Here is a 26,045-nt window from a genome sequence, read left to right as displayed (position 1 = left end):
ACCTTATTACTGAGAATAAAAAAACAATCGTTCTAAGGTAAATAAAAGCCTTTTTTAAATTGCATTTATTTATTTAGTGAGTTAGTTTAGCTTTAAAAAAAAATGCTTTGAACCCTACCACACCTGCACCCTCAAGGCTGATATATAAGACATGCAAAAGCATTCAACATCAATTGGTACTAACCGAACTAGCGGACCCATGCCACCTGGTCAGCACTTCTAATTCTGGCCAGAGTGTTCTCTGACTTCAGGGGCCCATTCAAAAAAGACACTTCTGTCCTCGTGCTGAAGACACAGAGCTCTCTTTTTTTTTTTTTTTTTTTTTTGTATTTTTCTGAAGCTGGAAACGGGGAGAGACAGTCAGACAGACTCCCACATGTGCCGACTGGGATCCACCCAGCACCCCACCAGGGGCGAAGCTCTGCCCACCAGGGGGCAATGCTCTGCCCCTCCCAGGCGTCGCTCTGTTGCGACCAGAGCCACTCCAGCGCCTGGGACAGAAGCCAAGGAGCCATCCCCAGCGCCCAGGCCATCTTTGCTCCAATGGAGCCTCGGCTGCCTGAGGGGAAGAGAGAGACAGAGAGGAAGGAGAGGGGGAGGGGTGGAGAAGCAGATGGGCGCTTCTCCTGTGTGCCCTGGCCGGGAATCAAACCCAGGACTCCTGCACACCAGGCCGACACTCTACCACTGAGCCAACTGGCCAGGGCCTGAAGATACAGAGCTCTTAAAAAGTATTCTTGTACACAAATGCAATCAGTAAAAGTAAAGGTAACTTAATTGAAGAAGTATTACTTTAGGGTCTCAAAGCTATTCATTCAATAAGAACACATTAAGCATTAGCTTTACAGAAGGTACTTTGGGAGAAACGAAGATAAATAACATTGTCTCTGATTAATAATGAATGTGGCCACTCTCTGTGCTAGATGTTCAAAAAGCAGTGCTTTTCAAACCAATGGTTGTAATCAATTAGGGCTTAGTGAAAGTAATTCAGTGGGTCATGAACTACATTATTTTTAATTAAATAGAATACAATAGAAGAAAATGAAAAAGAAGATAGACTGCCTAGCATGCAGAGAGGTTAAGTATTTTTTTCTTTTAGTTGCGTATGTGCATGTACTGGTATCCAAAGTAAGGTGTATTTCTTACTGTGAAACGTAGTCAAAAACTATTTAAAAGCTATCACTCTAGAGAGAGAGGGAAAAAAAAAATTCTTGCTCCTAAGAAGCTTGCTTCTTGCTGGGAAGATAAACCTAATTAAGGAACAGCATAACCCTTTGTATAAAGCAGTTTATGACTAAGTGGTACAATTAACGTTGCTAATTTAATGTCCTGGTGAGATTAAGACCTAGGGAAAAAATCACTGTGATGATTTATTACTCCTTCCTCCTTGAAAAGCTTTCTTCACTCAGCTTTTAAGGCAACACACCTTGTTGGGCCTGCTCAGACCGGAAGCTGGTTCCTTCTCACCTCCCATCTCCTGAGGTTGTTGGATCAGTGCTGAATGGTCACAGCTCTTGGGCCATTTCTCTCTTCTCCCTTGGGCCATTTCTCTCTTCTCCCAACACTCATTTCTTAGGTCACTTCATTCCTTCTCAGAGAGTTGAATGCCATGTGAATGCTGCCCACATTCCTTTTTTTAATCCCAAATTGCCTGAACTTTCAGATTTGTATAAACCAAGACTCTATTTGACTTCTCTGCTTAGATGTATCATGGGTATCTCAAACTTATTATGTCCCAAACTAAACTCCTAGTCTTTGTCTCCCAGTCTGAGGCTCTGTTAGGCTTCCTCATCTCAGCTAAAGGGAATTCAGTCTTTCCAGTTGATTAGGCCAGAAACCTTGACGTCATCCTCAACTCCTTTCTTTCTTTCAGGCCCATGTTCAAATCATCGTTAAGAAATCCGTTGGCCCTATCTTCTCTCAATTCCCAATGCTACCTCCACTCCTCACCTCCAGTTCTAGTCGGGGTTATTTCATGGGATTCACAAAGAAAAGATTCTATTTTGACCTATTTGAATGCAGTATACTTTAAGTATTGTGAATGTACATTGGAATAAAAAGCCCAAACTGCACCAAGACACCAAGATAGAGCAGTAATCAGATGATAATGATAAAAAGTAGGAAATTTTGAGTTTTATCTCTTCTTAAATATATTGGTTATTATACATATTAGATGTCTAAGTTAATGATTCACTGAATTTATCGTAATAATGTATAGCCTCATTTAAGAAACTTAGTATGCCAGAATCAATAATAGATAAAACTAAAGGAAAATATTTGCTAAAGTTTATTTTTTAATTTATAATATTTGAATTAAGTATCAATGCCAAAGATGACTGGCATGATATTTTATAGACTCTGATCTAGCTCTACCATTTTTTTCATAAGATTATCAGACTTTAAGTTCTAAGGGAAAAGATTTGGACTCAGAAGCATTTGACAAGTAGTGGTGTCTCACACCACTGACAGTGTTATAAGATTTTAGCTAACACTGAAGTTTAGTTTTATGAATGATACCTCTACGTCTGGGTTTCCATTGACCCCAGGAGGAAGATCACTGATCTTCCACCCACTCTGTGCTTCCGAAAACCAGACACAGAATTCTGGCTTGCTTCAAGGAATTCAACTTTTGAGATTATAGGTACAAACTGTAGTAGTACTACAGAACTGTAGTAGACAGACACCACACTAGTGACTACAATAATGGAAAAATACAATGACTCAGTTAGCCATTGCAAGCCAACAGATACACCTCCAATATTCCAGAAAGACATGATTAAAATGAACAGTTTCATTAAAAACTATGAAAAGGCTCTAAATTAGCTTACCTCCTAAATTGTTAGTAAAAATAAATATAAGATATTTACCAAAGACCTAAACCTTGGTTGCTTTGATCTTGTAATCTTTTAGAATGTTTCTGTTCTTCCTTATATTTCACTAAAATCTGTAGCTAACTGTAACTGCTGGTGTTCTGTGTTCCTTACTTTTTAAAGTCTTTTGGTTCCTCCAAGCATCTAACCCTCACTACTTGATACAAGTTTCAAAATGTTATGTAGCGTTGTATCTCCCAGCAACCTAACTCTTGAGCTTTATGTTTAATGGAAAATTATTGTTACTCAGTTTTGAAATTTTATAGACAGCAACATGGTATGATGAACATAGAAATTTGAGAGAGATAAATCTGCCTTTAAATTCTGACTATGATTTTAGTAGCTATAATATTTGGTGTAAATTATTTAATAGCACTAAGTCTCAATGTTCTCATCTTTGCAATGGAATTAGTAACAACATAGGATTTTTATATTACATTGGGTATGAGGGATTCTAAATGGCTACCAGCAAGTCCAAAGGCTAATTGCAACCCTACTAATACACTGAATGAGGGGAAATATCTTTGTCCAGAGGCACTTGCTGATTGAACAGGCTTAGATCACAGGCTCAGACTTGAACTGAGCAGTGGAGCTGAAGAATGTGATGTGTTTGATAGGCTGAGCCCAACCCCTGTATTACTCCTGAAATACATAGACCTCGAGTAGGGGCAAGAAAGTTTCCCCAAAGCAAAATTGTGGGGAAGTGACTACAAGAACTGGAAGTGGGTTCAGGGCAGCACAACCCACAGCTGTCCACTACAGTCAAAATACAGGGTGGACGATGAATGAAATTCATTTTCCTCCACTCTCCCCACATCCTACTGGAGTGTAGTGTCTTAGTTACTATTTCTCTATGTCAGGGTTCAGGAACCTATGGCTCGCAAGCCAGATGTGGTTCTTTTGATGGCTGCATCTGGCTCGCAGACAAATCTTTAATAAAAAAAATTAATAACGTTAAAAATATAAAACATTTTCATGTATTACAATCCATTCATTTCCTACCACTCATGTTCATGGTTGTGGGTGGCTGGAGCCAATCACAGCTGTTCTCTGAGACAACACCAAATTTTTATTGGATAATGTGTAACATACACGGGTCATTGAATGGCTCTCATGAAATTACCTTTTAAAATATGTGGCGTTCATGGCTCTCTCAGCCAAAAAGGTTCCCGACCCCTGCTCTATGTGGTATCACAAGGGCATCTTCCCAAGAATAGTGCTCCCTTTGATGTCAGCCATCACGTCAGTAACACTTCCTACCAGCCAGAGAAGGCCGTGGTTGCCTCCCTCCTACAGGGGTGGCAGACCTTGCCCCTCTGCATTCTCCCTACAAGCGCCATTTCTCAGTGGCCTCCATGCACTTCACACGTATACAGTCAACTCCTGAGTTTTACCACCAGGGAAGGGGATTATATGAACAAACCACAAACACAGTAGGTAATTCAGAGGTGCCAAAATTTAGTACTCAACTCAGCTTGACGTGCTTTAAAACTATTCTCACTCTTTTTCTTTAGCCATCCCCACCCGCAATTTGCCTGATCCACTTAAAACTTGTAAACCTCTTTGAGACTGTTTTATAAAATACTTTGGTGTATTTACCTGGTACCTGCTAAGGCTCTGGGTGCCCTGCAGATATCTATAAGTGTATGTGGATGAGGATAATCCCATAGGGCAGAGCGAACAAATCACCATTGCATAGCACTATTTTTAAGGTTCTATTCAAGAGCATCTAAAAATATGATTTGGAGGAAGATGTGGCAAAGGGCATATGCCCTATTCTAAAAGAGGTGGGTATTTACTCTTGTCCCTAAAAGGTAATTTTTAAGCTATCTGAAGCAAATTAAGATCTACACCAGCTAAGGGCGTCAAGGGGAGTGAGAAAGGGTGGTTGCCAGGGGAATCTGATTGGAAAACACCAATCAGGCCTTGAGATCTGCACATCGCGTCATTGTAATTTTCCTATTCTTGCTCTTTTTTTCTGCTTTTGCTATGGGAAGAGCAAGCTAAAAAGGCTACAGGGACATTTATGCCAAGTCGCATTTGTCAAGTTGAAAGCTGTGTGGAGCAGAAAAGCAGTTCTCCCCGCTACAAAGAAGATGCAAAGGAGCCGAGTGAGTAGGGAATCTGAGAGCTCACTAAAAGTGCTTAGAAGGCCAACACATTTCAGTCATCTCTCTGAAAAGTGATAGGCAGGAACTGGATGGAAATCCAGGGCGAAGACTTCTTACACAGCCGACACCCAGCAGGCTGCCCCCAAAGCCATTGCTGGAAGGCGTGGCTTTCCTATAGCTTCTCTGATTCCCCGCAAACTGTCCATTTGTGCTTAAGCAGTCACTGATGACAAACCTCAGTGAGGGTACCACAGTGGTGAGACAGCACACACTGTTTTACCTCATGATTATTTCAACCCTCTTTATCAGTGCTAGCAAATTAGTGACAAGATAATACTTCTACTTGTTTTAATGATTGTATTTTATTTAAAAAATAGTACAGTTGAGTGGTGCACTCCATATTTTTTAGTTCATTTTTTCATTAATTCAGTCAATATACATTCATCAGAGGCAGGGTGATATTTTAAGAACTTTGTGGCAGACAGGTCCAAACTCCTATGCATTAGTAGGACCTTGGGCTAGTCATGTTAGCTTTTGAAGTTTCAGTTTTACAGCCATAATGCCTACCTCATAGCACTGCTGGGGGGATTAAAATAAAGTAGAATTGGTATCAGTTCTAGCCCTTTGAGGATATTCCATAGATGTCAGTTTATTCTGTAAATATCAGACCCTTAGCTCTCCTTTCATAAATACAGTTTTTCCTTCTCACAATCACCCTTCCTCAACCTCAGGAAAGGCCTGGTAGGTTGACTCCCCTCGGCCACAGCCAAGCACTTTCATTTACCCGATTGCTTGGGAAGAAATCCACAGCCGCTGTGAGGCAGCCTTGTAAATAAGAACCTGTAATTGATTTCCACCATTTTAATCACTGCTCTTCCTTGCTACATTGTCTTTACTTTTAGCTAACTAGTTAAATTCCCAAGTTTTTTCCCCCGACTTCCTTGGTGCCTAGTGAACTAGAACTTGGCTTTAAATCCCAGCTGAGTATTAGGGCCATCAGTTGTCCTCCCAGTTCTCTGCAATGCAGAACCACACTCAGCACCGTTCCAGCCTCCCTGGTGTATGTCAGGACACATGCTCCATCTCAGCGTCCCGGCGTTCTAAGTGTCTTCATTCCTTTTGTGGCTCTCAGATTTCCCCAGATCTCACGCATATTCATTACTCCAAACCTCACCATCCAACTTCTCATCTGGAGAGAATTCACTCCCCAAGAGGTCACTCACACATGGCTTCACCTCCCAGCCACTGTCTCTCAGACCATCACCGGCAGAGAATGTTTGACTCTGTCTACATTTAGTCACACTCTCTGACTGCAGTCCAGCCAATGTGGGGACTCAAACTATGCGTGCTTTGAAAGAGCCTTTTAAAAGCAAGCCTTTCCATGTCTGAAATAGTATTGCTTATAAGTTTTTCTTTGAAAGCATGTAATCTTTATTTTATTGTTTTTCCCTCCAGATAGATCTACAAACACTAAAAAAAGTTGTTTTCTTAACTGAAATATGTGTTCTTTAGATGATCATAAGATAATAATTATTACTCAAAAAGGTTGTTAAGAGCCGACAATGGGGGGGAAACCCCTGGATAGCGAACAGCAGACCCCAGCTTGGGCATTGCCACCCTGGACTAACTGCTGACCTCTCTGGGCTTGTTTCTTTACTTGAAAAGCTGAAATGATAACACTTACTCTTCTTATCCTTCCAGGTAGTTGTAAGAATCATGAGACATTGTTGCATTTATATTTAATGTTTTTTTAAAAAGCATGACATAGATAAATGCTAATTATAACTATTATGAATATGTCCCTAAGAAATATGAACATTAAGTTTATAATTACTATCACAGAATATATGTATTTCTTGTTCTTATTTTTGTACATATTCTTTAAAAGGGTATTTTACTGATTCTAATTTCCATATTTTTAACCTTTTAGAATCTTTGATATTGGAATGTATCATACCATCTATGGGATATCAAAATTTAATTGGTGATGTTCATTTCTTTATTAGTGGTACAAAAAATATTGCAGGGGTTGAACCAGTATCTCCGAGTCAGTAAAATGTGGTATTTGGAACTTAGAGTAAAGCTGAAAATAAGTGAAAGAGCACCTTGTCTATTTTAAATGGAAACTTTATTATCCAAGTAGGGATAGGACCCCCCAAGAAATCAGCAGTGTTTAAAACATTTAGACAGAAGGTATTGCCTTGAATTATATCTCCTATAAAGGTTCCCAATGGGAAGGCCTCTAGTTTATTATAGCTTTAGATCACAGATATCCCAGAACTAGTGTGGTCCTGTTTCAACTGAATTTGGGAAAGTCTAAAAAGAAAAAAAGGCTGCTCCAGAGGAGAGTCCACTCCCAAAGAAGATAAATACATTTTTGTGCCTCTGGGCCAATTTACGAGAGTAAATTTATACTATAGAAGATTGATATATACATGAATTTCTTATATTTTTACATAAGGTTACATATATGTTCCATTTGCCTTTATATTCTTACACTAGAATACCTACTTTAATGATTAGAAGTATGTCAGTTAAAATGCCACTGCTTTTTAATTTGCAAGATGTTTATAGCTGGCCATACTTAAAAAGTAGACAGAAGGAGGCAGAATTGTAACCTTTATTCTCAGATTTGTATGGTGCTTTGAAGTTTACAACTCTATGCACTTACATTATTCCGAGTCATTAAACATCTATTATCATCCCCATTTTACAGATGGAAAGACTGAATAAAAGAGATGGAGTGACTTATCCAAAGTCATGTACAGCGAGTGAAAGCAAAGCTGGCATTGAAATTCAATAATTCATTCAGTGTCACATTTACCCAGAAACCTGTTACCAACACTGTGCTCAGCCGTAGAAATATACTGCTCAAAAAAATTAAGGGATATATTGCTTGACCTGTGGTGGCGCAGTGGATAAAACGTCGACCTGGAAATGCTGAGGTTGCCGGTTCGAAACCCTGGGCTTACCTGGTCAAGGCACAAATGGGAGTTGATGCTTCCAGCTCCTCCCTGTCTCTCTCTCTGTCTCTCTCTCTCCTATCTAAAAATGAATAAATAAATAAATAAATAAATAAATAAATAAATAAAAATTAAGGGATATTTTTTAAATAAATATGAAGCCATTAAAAAAAAGAAGCATTTGATTTTTTTTATTAAGCAAGAACATCCAAAAAGCAAACGACAAGTCAAAGAAAGTTGTTCAGTTATGCAAATGAGATGCAAAACCAATTTTTATTTTCTTACAAAAGGCTGAAAGTACTGGAGTATCTGCACATTCCCTGACCCCCTAATTTTTGTGAGCAGGAAGCAACATAAGCAGTAAGAATCTTATCCCTTTTACTTGTTCCAACCTGTCCCTTCCCCACCTCTGTGACTAAGAGCTGCCCAGAGCAGAACCTTCATGCAGCTCAGAGCCTCCATGATTCCTCCTGTTGACCTTGATAGTCCTCATACCTCTGGAATGCATAGGTCTAGGCTCAAGGTTTCTTTTTTTTGTGACAGAGACAGAGAGAGAAGACAGATAGGGACAGACAGATGGGAAGGGAGAGAGATGAGAAGCATCAATTCTTCGTTGTGGCACCTTAGTTGTTCATTGAATGCTTTTTCATATGTGCCTTGACAGCAGAGTGAGTGACCCCTTGCTCAAGCCAGTGACTTTGGGATTCAAGCCAGCGACCATGGGGTCATATCTATGATCCCACGCCCAAGTTAGTGACCCCGTGCTTAAGCCAGGTGAGCCCGTGCTCAAGCCAGATGAGCCCGCACTCAAGCCAGAGGAGCCCACACTCAAGCCAGATGAGCCTGCACTTAAGCTGGTGACCTCGAGGTTTTGAACCTGGGTCCTCTGCATCCCAGTCCAATGCTCTATCCACTGCACCACCGCCTGGTCAGGTTAAGCTCAAGGTTTCTAAAATATACAAGTACAAAAATAGTTCTCATGGAGGTTTCCTCTTCCCTAAGATTGCTGCTTTGTGAACCAGAAAGAGGCATTTGATATTTGATCACTGGGAAGCCAAGCAAGCTAAGAGGCCCAAGGAAGCAGGCTCCCTCTCAGTCCTGCAGGACAGAGATGAGCCCCCCGTGATGGAGAGCTTTACGGCACTTCCTGCTGGGGAGCTCTACTTTAAAAAATGATGGGAGGAGGCAATATATTAGGAATTTAAGTTTCTGATTACTATATTTCTATTATTTCTGCCCATCTTCATTACCAAAGATAACTAAACACAGCCTCAAACTTCTTGGAAAGCCCGCATCACCCATCGTTAGGGAGCATCTGTACCCTCGGCGCCCTGCTGCAATACGTGAGTAGTGCAGAACCTCCCATAACAAAATCCTTGAGCACTTCCTGTGCGTCTGCAGGCAATACCACATGGAATCCACAAATAACTCTACAGGGTGGAGAACAGACAAGGAAACTGACGCACAGAGGAGTTAATTAGCCCGACCATTTCAGTACCTTGCTACTGGCCCAGTGGAATGCAAACCTGTTCAGTCAGACTGCAGAGCCCATGCACTGACCCGTCAGCGATACTTTCCCCAGCTTCAGTGAGTTTACTGAGTATTTGGAGATGATGCAAAAGCACAAACAAGTAGTGTATAGCATACAAGTGCCATTTGCAGTTTATACAAACTATGTACGGAATATGTGGATCTGGTATGGGGCCACACGATCTCCAACACCCTTGTACCTAGTAACTGGCCCTGGTCAATGCATAATGAATAGGCATGGCTGTACGCCAATAAAACTTACTCTACAAACAAGGACGACAAGCTGGATTTAGTCTGTGAGCTATAGTTTGCTGACCCCTTACATAGAGGATATATGCTATATACAGTGTGTCCGTAAAGTCATGGTGCACTTTTGACCGGTCACAGGAAAGCAACTAAAGATGATAGAAATGTGAAATCTGCACCACATAAAAGGAAAACCCTCCCAGTTTCTGTAGGATGATGTGGCAGCATGTGCGTGTGCGCAGATGATGACGTAACACTGTGTATACAGCGGAGCAGCCCACAGCCATGCCAGTCGAGATGTGGACGGTACAGAGGAAAGTTCAGTGTGTTCTGTGACTCGCTAAATTCGAATCCCTGACCAAAGTGCAACGTGAATATCAGTGTGTTTATGATGAAGCGCCACCACATAGGAATAACATTATTCGGTGGGATAAGCAGTTGAAGGAAACCAGCAGTTGGGTGGAGAAACCCCGTTCTGGTAGGCCATCAGTCAGTGACGAGTCTGTAGAGGCTATACGGGATAGCTACCTAAGGAGCCCTAAAAAATCTGTGCATGAGCCCACATCAAACTGCACTGAACAGGTATGAAACTGGGAGAGTTTTCCTTTTTATTTGGTGCAGATTTCACATGTCTATTGTCTTTTGTTGCTTTCCTATGACCAGTCAAAAGTGGTCATAGGACATGACTTTACAGACACGCTGTATTTTATCAAGGTGATCAAATTTTGGCTGGAGCAATTGAAGGGAGCTTTGGAATTTCTGAATTTAGCCTTGAAGAAAAATCTGAGATGGGCTTAGGAGAGCCTATGAGCCCTGGTCCTGTCCCTTCAGCCTCTCCACTTACTTTCCACTTTTCTCTTGCTCAGTGCCATGAGGCATAGTTTTCTAGGTTTTGATTATATCAAGCTTATTCCTACTCTAGAGACTTCCCACTGGCTGCTCGTCCTGCCTGGGAATTCTTTCCCAAGCTCTCCGGAAGGCCGTCTCATTACCCCATCTTATTTTCCTAGTGGCACTTATGGTTTCTGAAATTACCTTGTTGATTTATTAGTGTACTTGTTGATTATCTATCTCTACCTGCTCTCCTTCTAGATTGCAAGCTCAATGCATGGGTTCAACATTGATACTGTTCACTGCTGCATATTTCTGCCACTCATGGCTGGAAAATAAACAAGCAAAAAATACTTGCAAGAGTAGAGAAAAAAGGGAGAGAGACGAAGAGAGAGAAAGGGAGGGAGACTTAGGAAATATAAGCATGTCTCCTTAAGATGTGTTAAATGTTTCCTTTTTCTGTGACTGAATAGATGGTAGCTGTCATTAGGATGGCCACCACTCAGTGCGTATGACTCTATTCTATTGATAATTAACATCCTCATCCTGTAATCAAAGATTGATCACACTGGTTATGGCCACTCTTTGGTCAGAGGTAGGTCTTCTGTACTGCTGAATAATGACGTGTTTTAAGTTATAGACTGCCTATACCTAAAATAGAAAAATGCACACTAATCCACATTGCATTCTATCAAAAATAAAGCTCTCTGTTGGAGCTTTAATGATTAAACATATGCATTAAAAAAGAAATGATCCTCATTTTCTCTAATCCATAACTGTTTTAAACCTAACCTTTATTAGTTTTATGTTATGCAGACAAGAGGGGACAATGAGCTAGTCAGGCATGGTCAACAGTTTTTGCCCCCGGGCCAGATTAGAAAAAAACTTTTTTCACAGGCCAGATAAAATATTAAAATTTCAAAATGTTAAATACCAAAATGATTCATTTAATTAAACAAAATTTTATTATGTAATTTGTTTATGAAGAAATGTAAATAATTTAGTACAACAAATTTACAAAAAAACTAATGTGACCTGTTGAGGTGCTTTGCATCACCTATTATTTATTAAATATCTGACTCTATACTCTCTATACTTGTAGTAGCTATTCTTTTTTTTTTTTTTGTATTTTTCTGAAGTTGGAAACAGGGAGACAGTCAGACTCCCACATGCGCCCGACTGGGATCCACCCAGCATGCCCACCAGGGGGCGATGCTCTGCCCCTCTGGGGCGTAGCTCTGTTGCAACCAGAGCCATTCTAGTGCCTGAGGCAGAGGCCATGGAGCCATCCTCAGCGCCAGGGCCAACTTTGCTCCAATGGAGCCTCGGCTATGGGAGGGGAAGAGAGAGACAGAGAGGAAGGAGATTGGGAGGGGTGAAGAAGCAGATGGGTGCTTCTCCTGTGTGCCCTGGCCGGGAATCAAACCCAGGACTCCTGCATACCAGGCCAACACAGTAGTAGCTATTCTTTTTTTTCTTTTCTTTTTAATTCTTTATTCTCTGAAGCTGGAAATGGGGAGAGACAGACTCCTGCATGCGCCCGACTGGGATCCACTCGGCACGCCCACCAGGGGCAAGGCTCTGCCCACCAGGGGGCAATGCTCTGCCCCTCCTGGGCATCGCTCTGCCGTGACCAGAGCCACTCTAGTGCCTGGGGCAGAGGCCAAGGAGCCATCCCCAGCGCCCCCGGGCCATCTTTGCTCCAATGGAGCCTTGGCTGCAGGAGGTGAAGAGAGAGACAGAGAGGAAGGGGGGGGGGTGGAGAAGCAAATGACGCCTCTCCTATGTGCCCTAGCTGGGAATCGAACCCGGGTCCCCCACATGCCAGGCCGATGCTCCACCGCTGAGCCAACCAGCCAGGGCCTGTAGTAGCTATTCTTAACACAGCCTCCAAAGGTAAATCATTCAATATTGATCTTGTACTTTTATTTAGATTCATTAAAGAAAATTTTTTTCACAAGTATAAGTTGAGCTGAAGATTACTAAATATTCCTTGGCAAGTTTTTTCAAATTTCCATATTTTCCATTATTTAATTGCTTATAAAAATTGCACAGAGGAGTACAAAAGTTGTAAATCTTAATAATGAGATTTTTTTAAAAAATAAAGAAGTATCATAAATCCGTTCAACCAATTATTGGAAGTTAACATTAGATTAGTCACAAGCGGAATTCTTTTCCGCGTATCACTATCTTCTTAAATATCTCGATTTCCAATAATCAAAGACGCTTCCGCTTCTGAGTAACTGAGATTTTAACTTTCATTGTACAATGATTAGATATCGTAGTTTATGTATAACAATTTAAAAGTACCACTTATTTCATTTCCACAGTGCGTCGTGCGGAGAATATTAAAAATTTAATCGCGAGCCGCATAAACTCATTCCGCGGGCAGGATCCGGCCCACAGGCCATATTTTGGCCACGCCTGGGCTAGTCTGTCATCCACAAGTGACCAGGCTGCTCTTCTGTTTGCTCCAGCTTCCTTCTTCTACCAAGAGTTTCATTTCTTTAAACTGCTAGGACTAATACTAATAAAGACTTTCTCAGACAGCTGCAAGGTTAAAATTTTCTTTGGATTTGCCTAAATCTTTTTTTCTCTGTGCAACTGAGGCAGAAAGACACAGCAACCTTTGACTAGCTCACAATAGTAGCTGCAGCCCTGAGTCTCTTTTCTTTTTAATTAAAAACAGATAACATTTCATGCTCTTACAAAAACCTGTACGCGTTGTTTGTACTCGACCACTGTCTTCCCTTTTACTTTAGAGTTTAAGAGACACAATAAAAACTATGGCTCAATTATAGCAGTTTTGCAGGTCCTTAAACTTCAGCAGCAGTATTTTTCTTCTCCAGGTCTTGATTTTCTGTTTCTTTACATTTTTTTCTATAACTGATTTTTGCAAGTTTTTTTGTATATAATCTTGTTCTAGACTATCCTTAGGAATATAAACAATGTATTCATTTTTAAATTCCATTCCAATGTAAGTCACTTACAACATTTTAGCTGCTGTCAGTTGAAAGCTATGTTTAACTGAAAGATACTCAGATTAAATATTGCCCAGCTGGGTTCCTTCTCGATAATTACAGCCTGTTTCTAGTCCAAATCCAAGTTTCTATCATGAACTGATTCTGGAAGAAAAAACACCGAACCAGAAAATTTTCATGTTTTGTTTCGTAAGTGATATGAGCTAATAAGTTTGTCATTAGTCTCTGAGTGCCTATAACTATGCATCAGTACCGAGATACAGCAATGTTGTATGCGCCATCTATGACCTTCAGCTGTGCTAACTTAATTTATAAAATGTAATTGCTAAACCAATAATGAATTCTGAACATGATCATATTTTTGCAGTGAGTCATCTTGCCAATTACAGGAAAACAAGACTGTTCTCAACATTTATAATTTCCCTAAGAAATCACCCTTGTTGCCATGGTGACATTGATGCTTTTTAGCTAAAAATGTACAAAATTCCACGTTTTTACTACCGTAATTAATAAATGGCAAATGCATCAGATGTGATGGATTACGAAGGTGTCATGAGACTATCAGTGTTCAGTTCCAGGGGTACTACTGATCATAGCCTAGCAGGGGTCTCAAACTCAACTCAGCATGTGGGCCGCAGAGCAAGATCACAGCTATTCGGCGGGCCGCACTAGGTCTACAAAAGGCAATTGTTACGCAACACTTTTCAGTGTCACAAAACGACCAGAAACTGTAGTTCGTGGATTAGTCTGCAGGCCGCACAAAATTGTTTGGCGGGCCACATGCGGCCCGCGGGCCGCGAGTTTGAGACCCCTGGTAGGGAGACAGCACCAGATAATGGTCAACAGCATGGCCCCAGGAGCTGCTGGGTTAGAACCCTCCCCCTCAAAGCTGAGACTTTGGGTGAGTTCGAGTTACATAACCTCAGTTTCCTTATTTGTAAAGTGGGGATAATAATAATGTGACCCCTTATCTGTGTGGATCCAATGAGTTCACATTTATAAAACATTTAGAATAGTGCCTGCACATAGGGAGCATAATCTAAGAATATCGTTTAATAAATAAACGAGCTGCAGAGTGAAATTTAATCACATTTTATTAGTACTTTTCAGGATTAGAACCTATAAACAACTGTTTTTAGGTCTATGAATAGTAGCAACTCTTCAATCTGATGTTTGTAGACATAAGCTTTCAAATTATATGGACAAATTAATCATTTAAGGGAGAAAGAATAGCTTTTTAGAGGAAGATCTATGTCTCACTCCTTAGATCCTTTAACACTTAGAAATCAATGCATAATACATGTATGTAACATTGTAGACAATTTTCTTAACATTGAAGTGTTAAGATTTATATGTTACTAAACATAAAGTTGGGATTAAGTAAATTCTGATTTTTGATGCTAAGCCAAAATGCTTTAAATTCCAGTGCTGCTATTAACCAGCTGTGGATTCTTTGGCAAACTTCTTAAGTTATCTGAGCTCCTCCTTCTCATCTGAAAAATGCAGAAAAAATGCACAGAATTGTTGTGTTGATGAAATAAGATCCTATAAACAAATTGCTTAGCATAGTTAAATGTTAAAAATGAACTACTATAATATTGAATGGATAATCAGTAAATTGTTAGCATTAAAATGTTAAATTCCTTTTTAACTTCTCATTGCAAATTGGACAAGTTCCTATTTATGGCACCATATCTTAAACTTGCTAACAGGTTGATATGGAACTGCTCTCAAATTAATTTATGCTTTGTCTTTTCATCTCTGTTATAAACATGTTGAAGGCAAGAACCAGACTTCCCCCCTCTTTTTAAATTAAGCCCTGTGCACTATAGGCTATTTGTTACTTCTTAATGTGTACAAAGAGGGGTAATTATGCTTTTTTTTTTTTTACCAAGTGGAGGAGGAATGAGATCCTAGGTTGAGTCAATGTTGAAGTGACAAATCTAAGAGGAACTGAAGAGGAAGTCATAAAGAAGCTCTCTATAGCATAGTGAAGTGCTCTGCTGACCTCAAAGGAAATGACTGTGGGGGAAAGCAATGTTCAGAGAACATTATCTTGTATTGTACCCACAGTTAGGGACTTAGAATAGGGTCCAGACAAGCAAGAAGAAAAGAACAATTCTGATAAGTATAGTAGTAGCTATACCAGGTAAGTGGAGAAACACTTAAGAGGTGATAGTAGTGCTCGTGGTGGTGGTAGGAGTATGTGTGTGTGGTGGGGGGGGGGGGGTCAAGAATATTTTAAAGTAAGATAATGCCACTAGTTTCCACAAGGAGGTCATTGGAAACCTATAAAGTATGCTTTACACAGATCCCTGGAGGCTGATCCAAATTCAGAGGGATTCAGAAAGAGCAGGTGATGGGAAGTCAGTGCCGTGGCAGAGACCACTGGTTAGCAGGAGTGAAGACTGGATACGAGATGGCAGAAGTGAAGGGTTCAGGGAAGATGTTGACAAAACAGAAATATTTTTCAATTTTAAATGACAATTGAAAACAAGTAATTGAAAGACTCTAACAAAACCTGTCTCCTTTCCAATGGCATTCTTATGCCTAACTCAGTTATTCTCAGCATGAGAAAACTGAGAAGTGTAAGTAAGTCAGCCAATAATTTTTATTCTTCTACTGCACAAGTTGTTTTAAAGATTGAGGCATAGATTTGCATGTATTCAAAATATTCTCAAACCAGTTCTGGTAAAACACCGTTATTAAAAAGTTAATGTCTGAAGTGTTAGATAACTATCTGCATTACCCATATTTAAGGTCATATCCCCCCCCTCAATAAAAAGATAGAAAAGAAAAAGGTATGGTTTTATTAAAAATGAATCCTATGTTTTTATCTGAATAGGTTCCTCAAGATGAATGGACAGGGTATACCCCTCGAGGTAAAGATGATGAAATTCCATGCCGAAGAATGCGGAGCGGCAGCTACATCAAAGCAATGGGAGACGAGGACAGTGGCGACTCGGACACAAGTCCCAAGCCTTCTCCCAAAGTTGCTGCACGAAGAGAAAGCTATCTCAAAGCGACTCAGCCATCTCTTACAGAACTCACCACACTCAAGTAAGTGTTTCTAACACTATACATCAGGTAGTCCAGCTCCTTGTACTATTTATTACCTAGGAGTAGATTGTGTGACGTCTAGTGTAAATGGGACAGAAAACATTCTACAGATGGAGCAGTGTGATACATTGACTGGTCCACTGGTTTTGACATTAGGTCTGACTTGTATATCCCTGTGCCTCCAAAGACACGGGCATCCAGGTGTATCTGCATAGATCATAAACTGAAACCCCAGCCTCCAAAAAGAAGAGTTTGAGATAATCCAAAGTATCTTCTGGAAGGAATTAAGATTTCTCCTCAATGAGAAGACCCATATAACCCAAATCATGGACTTTTGTTCAACCACTAAGTCTATGAGAGATTCCTTCCTTAAAAGACCCTTGAATTTTTCAGATAACTGGGTAATGTAATAGATCAGATTATTTTGGAGAAGCTTAGAGAATGTGGCCATGCTTTAAAATTGGGTGATATGTGAAGGTTCTTGGGATACATTTTTAAATTGGGGCAGTCAAAATAAATCATATTTTGTTTGTTTGTTTATTTATTTATTTATTTATTTATTTTTGTATTTTCCTGAAGCTGGAAATGGGGAGAGACAGTCAGACAGACTCCTGCATGCACCTGACCGAGATCCACCCGGCACGCCCACCAGGGGCGAAGCTCTGTCCACCAGGGGGTGATGCTCTGCCCCTCCGGGGAGTCGCTCTGCCATGACCAGAGCCACTCTAGCGCCTGGGGCAGAGGCCAAGGAGCCATCCCCAGCGCCCGGGCCATCTTTGCTCCAATGGAGCCTTGGCTGCGGGAGGGGAAGAGAGAGACAGAGAGGAAGGAGGGGGTGGGGGTGGAGAAGCAAATGGGCGCTTCTCCTATGTGCCCTGGCCGGGAATTGAACCCGGGTCCCCCGCCCACCAGGCCGACACTCTACCGCTGAGCCAACTGGCCAGGGCCATAAATCATATTTTGTAAGACCTTAAAATGTATTTTTTTTTTATTTTGTAATATATGCTAAGTAGTCCTTACCTCCACTTGTGTTGTTTGTAAATAGAGAACAGCTTTACAAAATAAACTATTGAAATTGATTATTTTAAACAAGGCCATATTTAATTTTTAATTTTATTTATGGGAAGTAAATCAGAGCTTGGAACAAAGCATTATGTAGCTCCTTATTTGGACCTGGAAAATATATTATAGATAATTCATGTTTCTCAAGTGCCTTTGATTACATATTTTGAGTAAATATATATTACTATTCACGCATTTATGTTACACCAAAAGATAAGATATTAAAAGACATAATACATAAAACAGAAAAATGCCAAAGCATTTAGATTAAGGAAAACAAACTAGATTGTAACTTAGGACACTAAAAATCAGCTGACTGTTCTATAATGGAAATGTATTTAAATAGCAAATTACACTATATTTTAAGGAAACGGAGAGTCCCCTCATCAATATTTTTTCAAAGGATCATGTGAAGTCACTATGGATCATTTCAATTAAAAAAACCAATCCAACTGACATTAGTAAAGCAATCCAAGAAAGGAAGTTTTTCTTCCTTCCTTTTGGCTCCCAGTTGCCCTCCTCTTCGCCTTCATTTTTGCACATATTCATTTCCTAGGCCTGCCATAGAAAAGTACTGGCGGGCTTGAAACAACAGAAATGTATTGTCATAGGTCTGAAGACTAGAAGTTAGAAGTCAAGGTATCAGCAGGGAAGATGCCTTCTGAAACCTGTAGAACGGTGGTCCCCAACCTTTTTTTGGGTCACGGACCGGTTTAATGTCAGAAAATATTTTCACAGGCCGGCCTTTAGGGTGGGACAGATAAATGTATCACATGACCGAGACAAGCGTCAAGAGTGAGTCTTAGATGTAACAGAAGGAATCTGGTCATTTTTTTAAAATAAAACATCGTTCAGACTTAAATATAAATAAAACGGAAATAATGTAAGTTATTTATTCTTCCTCTGCGGACCGGTACCAAATAGCCCATGGACCGGTACCGGTCCGCAGCCCAGAGGTTGGGGACCACTGCTGTAGAGGACAATCTTTCCTTCCCTCTTCCTAGTTTCTGGTTGTGACCTGCTACCCATGGCATTCCTTGGCTTGTTAAGGCAGCACTTTGATCTCTGCCTCTGTCATTATGTAGCTGTCTTCTTATGATACCAGTGACATTGGATTAGGTCCTTCCTAGTAACCTTATCTTTTTTCGTCTTCTTCTTCTTTTCCAAATGAGAGAAAAGGAGATAAAGAAACAAACTCCTGCATGTGCCCTGACCAAGATCCACCAAGCGATCCCTGTCTGGGATCAGTGCTCTGCCCATTTGGGGTCATGTTCACAACCAACTTATTTTTAGCGCCTGAAGCGGAGGCTCCCCAGTACCATCCTCAGTGCCTGGGGCTGAAGCACTCTAATCAATCGAGCCCTGGCTGCAGGAGGAGGAGGAGGAGGAGAGAGAGAGAGAGAGAGAGAGAGAGAAGGGAGAGAGGGAAGGGTGGAGAAGCAGATGGCCGCTTTCTTCTCCCGTGTGCCCTGACTGGAAATCAAACCGAGGATATCCACATGCTGGGCCAACGCTCTACCACTGAGCCAACCGGGAAGGGCTGTGACCTTATCTTACCTTGATTAAACCTACAAAGACTTTATTTCCAAGTAAGGTGACATTCATACATATTGGGAGTTGGGACTTCAACATATCTATATAGGGAACACAATTCAACCCATAACACTGCCACACAAGGTAAAAACTGATCATGGAAGTGAAAAATAGAAACAGGTATTCACTGTACTTTGGCACAGCTCACAAAAGCTTGGAGAATTAAATATATGTACTGTTATAAAGAACTGGATATGTCATAAAGGCAGTGGGCCAAGGTGGTATAAAATGAGGTTAGGAAGAACCCTCTGGCAAATATTTTCTACGGACTTTAAAGTATCTCTACTAAAGAGAATAATAAATAGTTATAACCATGGCATTGACATCTTCCAAAAATGCAAAAGAGGGAATGCCTTGGGCGAGAAAGTCACTTGGACCTTCAAATTCTCATTTTCCTCATATGTAAACTAAGTAGTGGGATTCTGCCATCCCTGGAGTCCCTGCCACCTCCTTAGTATTCCATGTGTACCTATTGGAATGCGTTTGTCGTATCAGCTAAATGGCCCTTTGAATCTTGGGTGATGAGATACAGGGATTGCTGCTGTTTGCAGTAGTACCCAGGTATGCAGAGAACAGAAGGAATCAGAACCATAAGGAAAGTGAGGAGAGTGCCCTGAGGTGCCCGAGGACAGGGGTATGAGCAGAAATCAAGTTCAGAAATCAGAGTTGGAGTAAGCTCCAAACTCTTACTTTGGAGCTACTCTCCTCAAGCTTCAGGGCTGGGGAGAATCTGCTCTGAAATCATTGGAAGTTCTTCTTTTTAATTTTGCCTTCTCCATAATATCTTCTTTTAATGCCCCAGCTGCTATTTGTACAACCATCACGTATTTCTTTCACTGATCACAAGTTTTAAGAGCAGAAAGAGATCAACACAGGGACAGTGGCTAAGCTGATAGTAGTCATTGAGCAGAGGGTAAAGAGTTAGTGACTTCTATTTTCTTCCTCTAAACCTACGGAAATTCAAAATGATGACCAATTTACTAGGGGACACCTCTTAAATTGAAAAACTTGGTCTTGACTGAGGATGGAGTTTTACCAAAACACCTCTGTGGTCCCCCTATTCTCGAGCAGGCGAGATAACATTCAACCATCCTAATATGTCTTTCTTTTCTCTGCTACCATCCCATTCACCAGACTGACTTCTCCCAGTTCTGTTTGTCCCCATTCATTTCTTCATTACCTGCTTCAGGAACTCCATCTCTCATTACAGTCTACATGGTAAGCTTCCATTATACTCAAAATGATTATTAGTGATTTCTAGCCTGATAGGATTTAAAGACGTACACAAGAAGAAAAGGAAAATACACTATGAAGGCAAAAATTGAGATATGACATCACTCCTAATCAATGCTGTCTTTTAGTCCTTGATAATGTTTTGACTGGAGATAATTACTTTTCTAGAAGTTTGAAGTATTTAGTCCCTCATGAGAAGAAAAAAAGATCCCCATCTCCTGGAATTCTAGTTCCCCAAAAAAGAAACTATATTTTTGTTCTTACTGCTCTGACATTTAAGTCAATTTTTTTTTTCCTCCTTCCTCCTCAGCAATTCACGGCTTTAGGGATGAATCATAGCCATGAACCAAGATAACTAAAATTAGCCAAGTGAGATTCAGGCAACATTTTGTAAGAGGTTTTCAACTCCTATCTTCTCTGAGAAACATTGGAGAGGAGGCACTCCTACAGTTCCTTACACTGGTTTTCTCTTTTCTTTCTCCTTTGCTTATTTCCAAAGGCACCTTGAGGGTTTATTTATGAGGATGGTTTTCATCAGCTACTTAATGTTATTGTGTCTTTAGACAGATAAGGCCTAAGGTCAGTTGAACATTCCAGAGTCAGAGGTAGTCTTGGGACAGTAAATTCCATCTTTGGGCTGTAAAACTCCTGTAGCTACTCGCTGAGGACCATTATGTCTTCCATTCACTTCTCTCTTCTACAGCTAGTAATAAATCCCTTCACCTCACCACTAGCCTTTCTTCCTGTGTTATTAGCTAACAATAAGCTTGAAATGACATATCACCCAAAGATAGTATTCTTTTCAAAAATAAATTCTAAATGGTTAATAGTAAATTCTCAGGCAAGTAAGGGAGAGATTTGGGGACCAGAGTTCCTCAAAGCATGTTACCACAGCTTGGCTCTGATAAAGAATTTGACTTTCACCTGTGTAAGGCCAGGAGCCGCCATCGTGGCCATTCACATGCAGGTTCCCATTGGATTCGGGCAGACGATAAAGAAATGGCGGAGTCGGAGGATGGTGGGCCATCCTATTTATTGGTGTCTCACCAAGACAGGCAAACCACAAAAGAAGACAAGCGAAAAGCAGAAAACCAGCTTTTCCCATGAAGGGCAAGGGATCAGGGAAGCCCGTGCAATTGTGATAGCAGGAACTGGGTGAGCCAGCTCCTGGGTGAGCCAGCTCCTGGTCTGTCCCACTTTATAGTGTAGAAAACCAAAAACCCCTAATCCAATATACAAACAAGGAAGTCTCTGATACAAAGCCACTTATCTGAGGCATAATTGGATTCCTCATGAGAGTGTACCACCCAGATCATACAATCAGTCAAGGGTGTGGGGAAAAGCCCAGTCTTAAAACTAAACCCTAGGCTACAACGACCCTACCTGCCCACAGTCCGTCCCCCACACCCAACACAAACCACAAGCGAGCAAACACATATATCATATTTACAAACTCATTTGACCAACAACCTGTATTTGCTATAATATGAATTTATTCTGGAATTGAGACTACTCCCTGCTATCATGATTAGTTAAAACCATGTCAAAATCCCATCTTGGATTTTTTTTTCCCAATATGTTGTGAAAAGAAAGAACTATAAAAAATAACACTTGTGAGCTGTCACTTAGAAGATTCTAAAGTTAAATTCAAATGTCCATTAACCCAAGGCAAAAAAAACACTTCAGAATCTCTTTATATTTCTTTATCCCTTTATTCAAGCATGAAGAAAAAATTTCCCCTGGAAGAAATAGTCTCTAACATCAAAGACTTACAAACTTCTCTGCAACTGGAGAGAAGGCCCCCAGGCTTCCCTGCGTGTTTGCTTCTGGAGAGGACCAATCAGAGCTCCTGTGAATTGTGATAAAGTATCTCACAAAAGGCTTCAGGAAGGTTAATTTTCAATTCTAAATGCCTTGAAGGCAGATAGCTTTTCATTTTCAGGATGGTTAATTCTCTTAATCTTATTCTTTCCCTGATCCAAAAATTTAAGAAACAAAGCAAAACAGTAAATTGGTGAGCTACTAAGTAACTCTGTGGCTTTTTCCAACTGGATTATTGTCTCTAAACTCCCCCGCCCCCAATTAAATGAGAGGTTGTGGGTGTTGTGTGGATGGCACCACATAAAAAGTCAGTCACAAGTCCTGCCCAGGCCCAGACAGTCAGCATAAACTGATCCCAGCGTTAACAGACCCCAGCACCCTTCTCACCGAGCCACTTCCCCCTGGGACAGTGCTACAGCCACCCTGCTCATTGGCCAGCGACTCCCTGGGTGTCTGCTGTCCCTTGTCTACGTGGTCTCTGGCAGCACTGATGTATTCAATTGTCAGGATGAAGCCCAGAGAAACAGCAGTTCACTATTTAAATTAGACAAAAAGAAATCATACCGGTAAATGACATAACTTGAGACGAGAAAGACAGGGTATCCTCCACCTTCAATTCTGGAGATTTTAAATGAGCCAATTCTACAGCAAGAACCCAAAACTGGATCCTCTTGCTGGCGTCTTTTTTGTTTTGTTTTGTTTTGTTTTGTTTTGTTTTGTTACCTTTATATAAGTTTATTTCTCCCGTTTTTCTCCCTAGGCACACTGTCTTCTGATGGCCCTTCGCATTCCACATGTTCCTTCTACCCAACTACGGTCCTTCCTGTTCCTTGTCTTCCCAGAAAAAGGCTGGTGGGAACATAAAGATGGGAACACGAGGATTTTTCTTGCATGACGATGTGCACCCTATTTAAGAACATAGCACTGTATACCGGCCCATCTTTCCCCTAAGTGTATGAAACGTCCCTGTTTTTCTCTGTTGTCTGCTTTACGCAAATGTTTTTCATTCCTCTCTACCTGTTCCTCAGTATAATTGTAACATACAATAGCAAATGCTCCTTGCAATGGGTGGAAGTACAAAGTCACAAAAGCTGACACTACAAAATTGTGAATTCGCATTCTCAGAGATATAAATTTGGGAGACTTTCCCATCCTTCCCTGATCATAATACTTTTTTCTGTTCTCCTTTATCCACCCAACTCTCCCCAACCGTTCCAAAAGAAAAAAAGTTTAAAACAGAGTATTTCATTCACTTGTTCATAGGCAAATTATCCAAACTCCTTTCTTTTGTTTCTCAGATACCTTTCAATCCCTTGCTAGAAATAGGTACAGTTAAGAAACAAAATAAACAAAAACTGATATAGGAAATGGCCTATTATATTCAGCCCCTGATCACCATGCCCAGTTTTTGTTTGTTTGTTTGTTTGTTTTTTGTATTTTTCTGAAGCTGGAAACAGGGAGAGACAGTCAGACAGACTCCTGCATGCACCCGACCGGGATCCACCCGGCACGCCCACAAGGGGCGATGCTCTGCCCACCAGAGGGTGATGCTCTGCCCCTCCGGGGCATCGCTCTGCCGCAACCAGAGCCACTCTAGCGCCTGGGGCAGAGGCCAAGGAGCCATCCTCAGCGCCCGGGCCATCTTTGCTCCAATGGAGCCTTGGCTGCGGGAGGGGAAGAGAGAGACAGAGAGGAAGGAGGGGGGGGATGGAGAAGCAAATGGGCGCTTCTCCTATGTGCCCTGGCCAGGAATCAAACCCAGGTCCCCCGCATGCCAGGCCAACGCTCTACCGCTGAGCCAACCGGCCAGGGCCGCCATACCCCATTTTTAAAAAGTAGGTCCTTCTTTGGGTGTGAATAAACTCCTGAAAGAAATGGGGGCGTGTGAGTCGAGTAGGCTGTGGTCTGTGATCTCTTGCTATCTAATTGCTCTAAAGAAAGCCTGTTTGTGAAGGAAACCTGTGTGGATTGAACTGTACCTACAGTGATCATGACATCAGAGAGGAAGAAACTGTGTATCTTTGAGGGTGGTAAAAAGAAAAAAAAAATGAAAGCAAAGTCAGAACTTTCTTTAAAGAGAAGGAAACGTAGATGACAGAAGGAAGTTTGAATGAAGTTCTGCGTGTCTGAGTGCTAAGGTTTTACATTTCTTTTGTTTTTGTTTGTTTTTATTTCCGTTTAATCGCCACAACTCCGTACATAAGATGTCCCTCCCTTTACAAGTAAGGAATCCTTGTCTCAGAGAGATGAAATAACTTGCCCAACGTTGCATACCCACTAAACGTCTGAGCTTGGATTTGAGCCTAGATTCTGAAAGCAGGAAGGGTAACAAGCTGAGTGGAAGGATAACGTGCCAAGACCGCAGAGATGAGCTGTGTCACAGGGGGTTAAAATGGAAGAGGAGAGAAAGGTCAGCTGAGCATGGACAACTGAGAAAAGAGCCGGCTATTCGAGGCAGACTTCGAAAATGCAGAGTAGGTTTGAGGGGAAGGCGTCAGAGGCTGCAGTGAAATAAACTCTGACCCCAAAGGGCAAACAGGCAGACATGCAGCTAAAACAGGAAGGGCCTTGAGATTGTCTTGACCCAGTCTTGGCTTAGTCCTGGCCTGGAGTAAAGGAAGGGACGACCGAATGACCAAAGGGTCCAAAGATAAAGGAGACGTTGGCTGACGCAGGTCATAGGGCAAATCATGGCCTCTTGGAGGCTGGGTTCAGTTGGACAGGACTATTGAAATAACAAATCAGGTACCTGTACCTGTTCATACTCTAAAACCTGAAAATCACAAGAGCAGGCCCTGTACAGAGGAAAGAAGCTTAAAATTCAGAGGCTGGTGGTATTCAAGTCAATCATATTGTTCAGAATTGTTTTTCTGCTCAGAAACATCCACTTTACCTGGCATAATGTGGGCTTTTTTTTTTTTTTTAACCTTTAATTTCAGGTTACTGTTTTATCAGCATTGTCAGGTTATTAGCTTTGCTTTCACTGGATATCATGAGAGGAATCTTAGCCATGTGCCTCAGAGGGCAGTACACTGACCAGGAATGAGAAAAGCTTCTCTAAAGGGGAGCCTACACAGACAAATTAGGTGCTGCCTCTAAGCCTTTTTGGAAGCAGGCTGAGTATAAGTCATAAACAAATGTACCTTTACAGGGGAAGTATACAGAATAGTAAGACCATCGACATTGCTATATATAAAACAGGAGGAAATGAGATCAAACTGCGAGCTGAGGAATTTAGGTTAGCTGCAAGGAAGAACTTCTGTACGCAAAGTTATAATAAATTAATTTGCAAATTGCCTGACCAGGCAGAGTTGCAGTGGATAGAGCATTGCCCTGGGATGCTGAGGACCCAGGTTCGAAACCTCAAGGTCGCCAACTTGAGTGCAGGCTCATCTGGCCTGAACACAGGCTTACAAGATTGAGCACGAGGTCCCTGGCTTGAGCATGGGATCATAGACATGACTCCATGGTTGCTGGCTTGAAGCCCAAGATCACTGGCTTGAGCAAGGGGTCACTTGCTCTGCTGTAGCCCCCCCCATCAAGGTACATAGGAGAAAGCAATCAATGAACTAAGGTACTACAACAAAGAATTGATGCTTCTCACAAATTTTGCGAGAAACTTTTCCATGCATCTTTTTTAAACAACCTGAACTATATTTCTCTACGAGCTCTGATTATTCTTCTTGAAGACTTGGGTGGAAGCGAAAAGCTATCTGTATGAGACTCTTCCAGCCCGTGGAGTCT

General features: G+C 41.2%; 1 protein-coding gene across 6 annotated transcripts in view; it reads left to right on the top strand.

Moving 5' to 3' along the window:
• The window catches only part of DLGAP1 (DLG associated protein 1), a 986,787-nt gene that overhangs the window by 706,618 nt on the left and 254,124 nt on the right, over positions 1–26,045 (top strand). For all 6 annotated transcript variants that reach the window (XM_066246182.1, XM_066246181.1, XM_066246185.1 and 3 more), the window contains one exon: positions 16,378–16,592. In XM_066246182.1, the coding sequence (XP_066102279.1) occupies positions 16,378–16,592 (215 nt within the window). The remainder of the gene's footprint in view (positions 1–16,377; positions 16,593–26,045) is intronic.

The sequence above is a fragment of the Saccopteryx bilineata genome, chromosome 11 (genome assembly GCF_036850765.1).
Source record: "Saccopteryx bilineata isolate mSacBil1 chromosome 11, mSacBil1_pri_phased_curated, whole genome shotgun sequence".
Taxonomy (NCBI): domain Eukaryota; kingdom Metazoa; phylum Chordata; class Mammalia; order Chiroptera; family Emballonuridae; genus Saccopteryx; species Saccopteryx bilineata.
Note: the sequence above shows the minus strand (reverse complement) of the source record. Positions and strands in the feature narration are given on the sequence as shown.